General features: G+C 37.1%; 1 protein-coding gene across 1 annotated transcript; it reads right to left on the bottom strand.

Moving 5' to 3' along the window:
- Positions 1-315: 315 nt before the first annotated feature.
- Positions 316-4,672, bottom strand: LOC132151384 (diencephalon/mesencephalon homeobox protein 1-B-like). The gene is made up of 4 exons (XM_059559497.1): positions 4,514-4,672; positions 4,195-4,373; positions 2,947-3,319; positions 316-1,090 (listed from the first exon to the last, which is right to left on the bottom strand). Exons 1-4 carry the CDS (start codon positions 4,665-4,667, stop codon positions 678-680), a joined length of 1,119 nt encoding a protein of 372 aa, XP_059415480.1. The 5' UTR covers positions 4,668-4,672; the 3' UTR covers positions 316-677.
- Between the last annotated feature and the right edge of the window lie 5,166 nt (positions 4,673-9,838).

Raw genomic sequence — 9,838 nt, 5'->3', positions numbered from 1 at the left:
TTATTTGTTTTCTCTTTTACCTGTGGAAATATAAGAAATGCATAAATTTTTCATTCACTTTTAAATAGCACATTGAAATAAATGACTCAGTGGCAAAATGTGTGGCTTTAAATATTGTCAGATATTTAGGCTGAACAGAAAAGGGGATATTTGTAAAAAAAAATTATGTAAATATAGACTTGATAAGTATGAGAATACAATTATTACTGTTACAGGTTCAGATCATACAGTATATGTGGTTTATTCCCTTTCATTTCACTCATAAATTATTCACATTTATTTAAACAATTCAGAGATATCCGATAGACTTCTTTCTGAAGTTTGCAGGGACATCCATTAATTTGCTGTCCCTTAACAACATCCACAGTTGGACAGTGAAGACATTTAACCTTCTTTTAATGTACAAACGGGAGGCTTCACTAACCTTCTACCAAGGCTGTGGACCTGAATAAGCTTATTTACAGAAACATAGTGCAAAGCCAGGGGGGTTTGGAAAAGTTTAAAACCTCTGCCATGCAGCCGGACTGAAACGCTTGAAAGTCGTCCAAACTTCTCCACTCATCCATGCTATTTAATAATGAAACAGCTCCAGCTGTTGATTTGAGCACACTAATGTGATGTAGATCATGGACACAAGACGTTGACGTCAGTAATGCATTGATTTGCATGAATAAGTGTCAGTTTGGAAGCACGCCCAAGTCTAGTGATGCAGCGTGTTGCTTGGCCCTCAGACGCAGGTTCTCGATGCTTGTGGTTTTGCTGTTGAGGGCCGGTAGACCACCGGAGCCCTGCAGCAGAGGGCTGCTCCACATCTGCTGGGCTTGGGACAGGCTCTGGTAGTAGGGCTGACACGGCAGGGATCCCAGCGGAGACGCCATGTTCACGTTCATGCCCAGGTAGGGTAAGGAGGAGGGCACAGTCACTTCGAAGCCAGGATAGTGCATGAGGGTGTTGGTGGCAGCCATGTGCTGGCGAAACTGTTCCTGCAGACGGAACAGACAGAGAGGAGATGAAGCATAGGAGTTGGTCTGAGTGACTCCGCTGCTCACGCCACTGGAGGAGGGAAGAGCTGGAGAACCCAGCGGATCATCTGAGGAGAGAGAGGAGACAGTGTAACACTGTTAATGCCAAAAAACCTTTCGGTGAGCAGTTGTTAAAAGAAAAACATTTTTTATTAGTGTGATGAAAATTGCAATAATATAAAGAACCTTTTTCCACTAAAGAGCCTTTTGTGCAGTGGAAAGGTTCCATGGATCTTAAAGGCCCACAGATGCACTTATAACCCAATTTGACTTTTGAGTTTTTGCAAGTACTGGTTAACCTTTTTTTCTTGATATTTTGTGACTTTTTCTGATTTAGAGTCATGAACATTCAACACTCTGATGTGTTGTAAAATGTGATTAAAATTTCTTACGTTTGTGACATACACTCACCTAAAGGATTATTGGGAACACCATACTAATACTGTGTTTGACCCCCTTTCGTCTTCAGAACTGCCTTAATTCTATGTGGCATTGATTCAGCAAGGTGCTGAAAGCATTCTTTAGAAATGTTGGCCCATATTGATGGGACAGCATCTTGCAGTTGATGGAGATTTGTGGGATGCACATCCAGGGCACGAAGCTCCCGTTCCACCACATCCCAAAGATGCTCTATTGGGTTGAGATCTGGTGACTGTGGGGGCAATTTTAGTATAGTGAACTCATTGTCATGTTCAAGAAACCAATTTGAAATGATTCGAGCTTTGAGACATGGTGCATTATCCTGCTGGAAGTAGCCATCAGAGGATAGGTACATGGTGGTCATAAAGGGATGGACATGATCAGAAACAATGCTCAGGTAGGCCGTGGCATTTAAACGATGCCCAATTGGCACTAAGGGGACTAAAGTGTGCCAAGAAAACATCCCCCACACCATTACACCACCACCACCAGCCTGCACAGTGGTAACAAGGCATGATGGATCCATGTTCTCATTCTGTTTACGACAAATTCTGACTCTACCATCTGAATGTCTCAACAGAAATTGAGACTCATCAGACCAGGCAACATTTTTCCAGTCTTCAACTGTTTAATTTTGGTGAGCTCCTGCAAATTGTAGCCTCTTTTTTCCTATTTGTAGTGGAGATGATCCGCCTCAAGGTTGTGCATGTTGTGGCTTCACAAATGCTTTGCTGCATACCTCGGTTGTAACGGGTGGTTATTTCAGTCAAAGTTGCTCTTCTATCAGCTTGAATCAGTCGGGCCATTCTCCTCTGACCTCTAGCATCAACAAGACATTTTTCCTTTTCACACCTTTCTTTGTAAACCCTAGAAATGGTTGTGCGTGAAAATCCCAGTAATTTAGCAGATTGTGAAATACTCAGACCGGCCCGTCCGGCACCGACAACCATGCCACGCTCAAAATTGCTTAAATCACCTTTCTTTCCCATTCTGACATTCAGTTTGGAGTTCAGGAGATTGTCTTGACCAGGAGCACTGAAGCAACTGCCATGTGATTGGTTGATTATATAATTGCATTAATGAGAAATTGAACAGGTGTTCCTAATAATCCTTTAGGTGAGTGTGTGTATATATATATATATATATATATATATATATATATGTGTGTGTGTGTGTGTGTGTATATATACACACACACACACACACACACATTTTTAAAGTGTTTCATGTCATGTCAGTTTCTCAACTACCTCTACAGGTGTTATCATTTACCTTTATACATTTATTAGATGCTTTTATTCAAAGAAACGTATTATATTTCTTGCATGCAGTTTCACTCAATCTTGATGTTGCTAGTGCTTACTGTTTGAGTTTGTGGAAATGATGACAGTAATTAGATTTTTGGTTGAAGTATCTCTTTAATTCCATTAATTCCTTAATCTATTTAAAAAATGTGTTTCTGTTTGAGCATTGTGAAGGAAAGATCATAAATAGTTATTCTTACCTGATTTAGGGCTGATTGGATTACAAGAAGGTGAACTGTGGTCTGTCGTCAGGGTTGGCCCCTCATCTTTTGTATCATCTTTGATGGACAGTGATTCATCCTCTCTGTCAGTCATGTCCTCAGCCTCTGACTCCACCCCTGACTCTTCCGGTGAGGTGACACTCACCTCTTCACTCAACTCACATGGCGGGGGACATGTAGGGCCACGCCCATCTGAAGGGGAGGGCGGGGCTTGTGCCTCAGCGGGCGGAGCTTCTTCTTTCCTCTCTTCCTGGGTTCCTTCCGTCCCAGCTTCCTTCAGCCGCTGAAGCTGCTCTTTCTGCAGGCTGCGCTGCTTCTTGCGGAACTTCGCACGACGGTTTTTAAACCACACCTGTTAGTGTGAAGACATTGGTATTTGTGAAACTTTAAAGACTGTCAATCGCAGAATTAAGGTGAAAATTAAGGGTAAGATTCCTATCTAATTGATATCACCATGCATCCCTGGTTAATTATTACACTCATACAATTGTTTTGTATTACAGTTTTCTGAAATGATATGTTTGAATATGTAAATGAGGTATTGTCTACCTAAGTAATTAGAAAATCTGAATGTTGGATAAAGCCAAGTTGAATTTTCTTGTTTGATTTTGTTGAAGGGTTAACTTTTTATCAATCCATGTATCAGAAAACATTATCAATCAGTAAAAAACAGAAAGAACATTTTCACCATGTTTTTTAGGGAAAAAACACATGTGAATGATATGAACCAATGCCTCTGTAGATACCTTTAGCATATCAATAAGATTTAAGAAGTTTTATGTATGTAAGTGCTGCTGAATTGAAGATTTCTGATTCAGTACAGAAGAAAAAATAATAATTTTGAGAAAATATATGTACTGTAATTGAAATCTACTGAAGCAAACGGATCAAACTGAATAAAATCATCACTTAAAAGTGTAGCTGGCTGTTTTCTTTCTACTAATCTGAAAGAAGATTGGTTTTGTAAGCAAATTATCCCAAAATCTGCCCAGTGTGTGGAAATAAATAAATCAATAATAAAAACCATGGTTTTGGCTGTTGTGCCTAAAGGTATTAAGTTTACAATATGTAACATTGTAATTCTGCAAGCATCCAGCAGTAAAGTTGTGCACTGGTAAGATTTGGTTGCTTTGGGATTTTTGTTTTGTTTTTCACTTATTGGCTCTTGCACTCAATATTGTAGTAGACTAACCCCATGGCTGCTGTCCTCAAGTGTTGTGAACTCACTTGTACTCGAGCTTCGGGTAGGTTGGTGCACATGGCCAGACGTTCTCGCATGACCACATCAGGGTAGTGAGTTTTCTGGAAAGTTTTCTCCAGCGCCTCGAGCTGCTGCGCGGTGAAGGCTGTGCGGCTGCGGCGCTGCTTCCTGTGCTGAGAGCCGTAGCGCGCCTCCAAGATGATGTCTGAACATGTGCAGTCATTGGGCATGAAGACTTATACTCAGTTTTATAATATCTATCTATCTATCTATCTATCTATCTATCTATCTATCTATCTATCTATCTATCTATCATTATTTCAGGTAAGCGGATGCCACTCTTACCTGCCAGTCTCTCCGCGAGCGTGAGCGCGTGCACTGAGGGCCGGTAGTCGGGCGCGTGCTGCGCGTGCTGTGCGGCCTGTTGATGTAGGTTGTACATGGCACTCAGAGAGTTCATGGCGTGCAGAGAGTAGCCGTTCACCCCGTAGTGCTGCATCGCGTGCCTCTGATAAACGACAGACAATGCACATAATCAGTCTAATGTCATGACTAAAACAATCATTAGTTTATGAGTGCATGGTGCTTCAGAGGTTGCAGCGCGTCTAAAAGTATTATATATATATATATATATATATATATATATATATATATATATATATATATATATATATATATATATATATAATATTTATATTCATGAAGAGAACCGAATAATGCAATTCAGAAATGTATTGTATCTACTAACCTATTTTGCATATACTTTAAAATGTTTAAATACGCCACGTGCTGCATCTGCATCTTTTTCATAAATATAGCCTACTGTAAATATTTTTATCCTCCGCATCCAGTATAATTTTACTTTCAATTAAATTATTTATACCCCTAAATAATAGAATTATTATTTCTCATATGCTGTTTTCACAGAGTGTGCACTGAAATAGAATAGAAGTTTCTTACAACAAAAATGTTGTGTATCAGTCGGTCTCTTACACAAACAATATGTGGTTATAAATGAACTTTATAAATGAATCTTGTAAAACGCTCATTAACGCATATTTAATAGCTTCGAATAATACGTTTTTGTCATTTTATTTCATTTATTTTGAGTCATATTTAATTAGTTTTCTGTGCTACGTGATGCTAAGGTACTTGTATTCTTTTAAGCAAATAATGTTCTGACGTTTTGACATAACCTGCAAATATTATAATGTAGCCTATATACATTGCGTCTATTCACCTTTATACAATTGGGAGGGGGAAAACTTAAGAGAAAGGTAAAATCTTGGGATATGAAATAATAGAAGAAGAAGATCACAATTGATACTATCGATAACGAATGTTTTCGTTTATTTTGCAAACAGCCGTGAAAATCTCGGATCGACAGGTCGTCTATCAAATTAAATGTAGGCATAGCATACATGAATAATTCGAGGTGTGTTTAAGAGATTTAACAATTCGTATTAGGCCTAATTATTGCGCATTCTCTTTAACAAGAAGGGCATATGCTTTGACTATATCCATGTGTTTTGAATGTATAAGGTCTTTAATCGATGATAATTGGCTACAGAGGGAATAATCTCTTTATTAGTCATTATTATTTTTTGAAGAATAAGTGTAAGCAGCCTGCGGGTTTAGGATTTAGTCCTCACTAAAGAGCCCATTGTGTCACTGACACCAAATTCCTCAATGTAATCATATTCCAGCCACATGGGAATACTTTAATTCGGCTGAACAAAAAGTGCTTTGCCAAACATTTACTTTGCGCTCCCAGTGTTAAGCTCAGTTGGTGCTCTTTCTGTCCTTCATCGCCTCTGGGCTGGGTTCACTGGAGATGTGTGCATTTATAAATGCTGCTCCCAGTTGGACCGCGTCTAATGTTGGTGCAAATAATATTATTACCAGACTGACATGATGGAGCGCGAGGCAGTTTGTGTTGACGACACATGGTGCACTTTTTTATTATTACTAGTTTATTTTATTTTTTTTGCCATAACAAGACGACACATATTTTCCATTTATATATTTTTTATTTATTTTTTAATAAATTTGGGCGATCGGTAAAGACACTAAAATACAGATACATAAACATATATTTGTGTCTTCAATTTTTGTTCTTAAATTTTTCATTGTGCACTGCTCAACAAATCATGGCTTAATGTACAAGCAGTATAAATAAATATTTGAATATATTTAAAACTCATGAAATATACTTCATATAGCCTAGGCCTAATATAGGCTATAAATCTAATTTTAATCATTTCTAACTAACCTGAATATGCATTAACGAATGCTCCGTCGAGCATTAAGCTAAAAAATAAAAATAAAATAAAAATGGTTAGGAATAATATCTAAATAAAATTTCATTTTAAAAGGTCAGAATTTGATTGAATATGACTAAATCATCCCGACTTACACCCGCCAAAGTAATTTATCAGTCCGATAGATATAAATATTTATAAAGAGATTCTCAAAAATGCACACAATACAACGTTTGTTAAAATCATTTTGAGGTTTGCACTTTATTAGTCTAGACTTTAAAAAAGACCTTAAGACATAAGAATAGGCCTACCTTAATAATAGACTGAACAAAACAAAATTTAGATTTAAACCTCAGTCAAAAGCAATTAGATTAAAGCGTGATACTTTTTCAGTGTTCTGTTTTAACTGATAAAAGCAGATTTTCACAGGTTCATATGTATTTTGAAAGTGGTTACTCACCTCTCGAAGTTTTCTCTGTCTCTCTCCTCGGAACCTAACAACAGCTTTGTAGCTGACAATTTACGCAACTGAAATTATTTTTCCCAGTCTGTAATTTTATATCCTGTTGTAAGCCCAAAATTTCCGAGACTGTTTGTAGCTGCTGTGTTCTGAAGAATGTTTGATGTTGGTCCTCAAAAAATATCACAGCCTTCCCGGGTCAGAGCGCCAGGAGGCCCCGCCCACCGACCAATGAGGAACGCGATGAGATCACAGAAGATCCTCAGTGGTCAGTTTCACTGTCAATCAAGTTGATTTCCGTCACCTTCAGTTCCAGCAGTTCATGGGTTCATGCTGACCTGTGCAATGGGATGCTTTTCTGCCTGTCTTTATAAATATACGACTAAATCTGTAAATAATAATAATTGGACAGAAATAATTAGACAGTAACATTTTCTGTTATCATAAATAAAAATCTAAACGGTTTAAAAAGCTAAAGATTTTTAAATTTCCGATGGTTAATTGCATTTTATGCTTTTAGGACTTTCTCATGAATGAATATGATTTATTATTTTTGCACCATTAAGAAACTGCAAAAACAGTCAGTTTAGGAATTAAACTATATAGAATAGGCAGAATCTCTCCCGGACTGGAGGATTTACTTGAAGTGACGGATGGTAAGAAGATTAAAATAATAATGCCCTTCTCTTCTTCAGACAAAAAATAAATAAATAAATAAAAAGCCTGGAAATAAGAAGTGGTCTTTAAATGTAAAGCTTGCATATTTTGTTGATATATTCAGGGTGATATTTTCAGTCATGGCAAATACATTAAAGCCTTAATTGATGGGACACGGGGGAGAGAAAAATTCGTCCATATTGTTTATTTTATTTTTTCATGTATTATGTATACTAAAAAAATCGTATTGCATTCATTTATTAAATAAAAATCAGCTAATGAATGCATAAATAAATAAATTAAAACTGTATCGTTTCCTCGACTCAAAATCATCAACTTGTATCCCTTAATCCTACGTAGCGTCATGTACACTGTAAAAAACAATTTGTTGAGTCAATTTAAAAAAAAAAAACGACAACAACAACAACAACAAAAAACAGTTTACACCGCTGCTTTTATTTTTTTCGTTGTCATAGTTTTTTTAAGATGCGTTTTTGAGTTTAGCTTAGCTGAGGGCCAATAATAATGCATTAAGTTTGATATGACAATTTATTATAGCCAGCTGGTGAGTTGTCTTTCTTCTATTTAGGGAATATTGCCAAAATCGAATTTTATTAGTGACTGAAGCGATAAAGTGAATAAATTTCCTCTCCAAATGGATTTCAGTGTGAACATTGACAAACATCACTAATTAAAGGTGCTTTTAAAGACATTTTCAGGAAACATAGGCTAGGCCTACATTGCATATTCCAGCATTTACAAAGGTTTGAAGCAGGGAGAGTTTAATGCTGAAGCTGAGGCCCTATGTTGTGTTTTTCTTCTTTTGTAATGGCATATTTTTGATAGTTTCTGAAAAAGTTACATTCAGTTTTATAAAGTTACGTTCATTTCTATTGAACCCAATGTAATTCCACCATTTCTAACCACTTTTGCTTTTCTGGCCCACACCCCTGTTAACATATTCAGTCTTCGTGGACGTTGTTCTGTGGCATCAATCTCTGTATTTCACTCCGAACAGGCTTCATCACAGAAAGCCTCTTTAGTTGATTTTGCGTCTTTCCTCTTGGAGATGATGCTCTCGCATGGCAGATCAGAACAAAACTTTATCCTCTCTTAAAGCTCAACCGACCAGCCAAGATGTGCGAGCTTACTCAATGAGCTGTAAAACCAACTTTAAATCAATGAGCCAAATGCAATACCCTGGGTTTTAGTCAGCCTTCTTGAATTTCATATTTATGATATGGATGCATCCAAGACTTTATGGTCTGAATTCGATCAAGTCTATCTCTGAGAGACGTACTAGACAAGGAACACTTGCAAAATTATCTCTTATTGTGTTTTGAATGTAAACACCCTACTTTATCATTCATAGTGGGCTGAACCTCTCTATTTCTGAACAAGGGTATTGTAGTATGTGCTGATATAGGGAATATTAATCATTTTGATGAATGGTTTCAAGCTGCCTGCTGCCTGGGGACTCTTGTGACAAGAATAGCAAAACAACCTGCCAGAAGCAATCTGTTAAAAGTGTTATTATTAAGACATTTTGTTCAAATGTTTTCTTTGAGCTTCTGCTGAACCTGATTAAAACTGGCCAAAATAACACTTCCTCAATAATACTGAACAGCACTGAGATTTTTTTCTGCTTTAACATAAATGCACATGGTAAGCACTTAGGGTTGAAATATTTTTTGGGGGAGGGTTAACACAGCATGATGCTACTGCTGAAACAGGGATTGTCTAGCTATGTTTTTCCTCTTCTGAAAAAGGCCTGGCGAGGACTTTTTAGTGACAGAATCTAGTTTTTATTAATTTTAAACTACACTGTTTATCTGTAAAATCCATGAAATTACTAAACAAACACAGTTTGTTTTCTTTGTTGGAGTATTTCCTAAAAGCAGGACATTTGAGTGGGACAAGTGATAATTGCTTTTTAATAAATAATTCGCTTTATTTTATGACACAGCCTTATGGTGATTATTATTTTCTAGTCGGTGGCATGTGACAAATGTGTCACTTGTGTTTTCTTGTTTTCTTTTGTAAAAGTGAATTTTGTCAACTTAGGTGTGCATTTATTAATGACCTCAAAGAAATTAAAAGCCTAAAAGTGTCATACCAATCAAAAGTTTTCACATTGGTTTTCTAGATAAAACACATTCTTTGGATTCTTTCCTGAAATTAGGATTTTGAAGAGTTGTAACTTTGGGACCCCAAAATCTGATCTGCCATCCCTATGAGCATTTGGACACCAGAGCTCTCATCAGTTGGTTTTCCCAACTTCCCATCCTAAAA

Source organism: Carassius carassius, chromosome 10 (assembly GCF_963082965.1).
Source record: "Carassius carassius chromosome 10, fCarCar2.1, whole genome shotgun sequence".
Lineage (NCBI taxonomy): Eukaryota > Metazoa > Chordata > Actinopteri > Cypriniformes > Cyprinidae > Carassius > Carassius carassius.
This window is presented reverse-complemented; position numbering and strand designations above follow the sequence as displayed.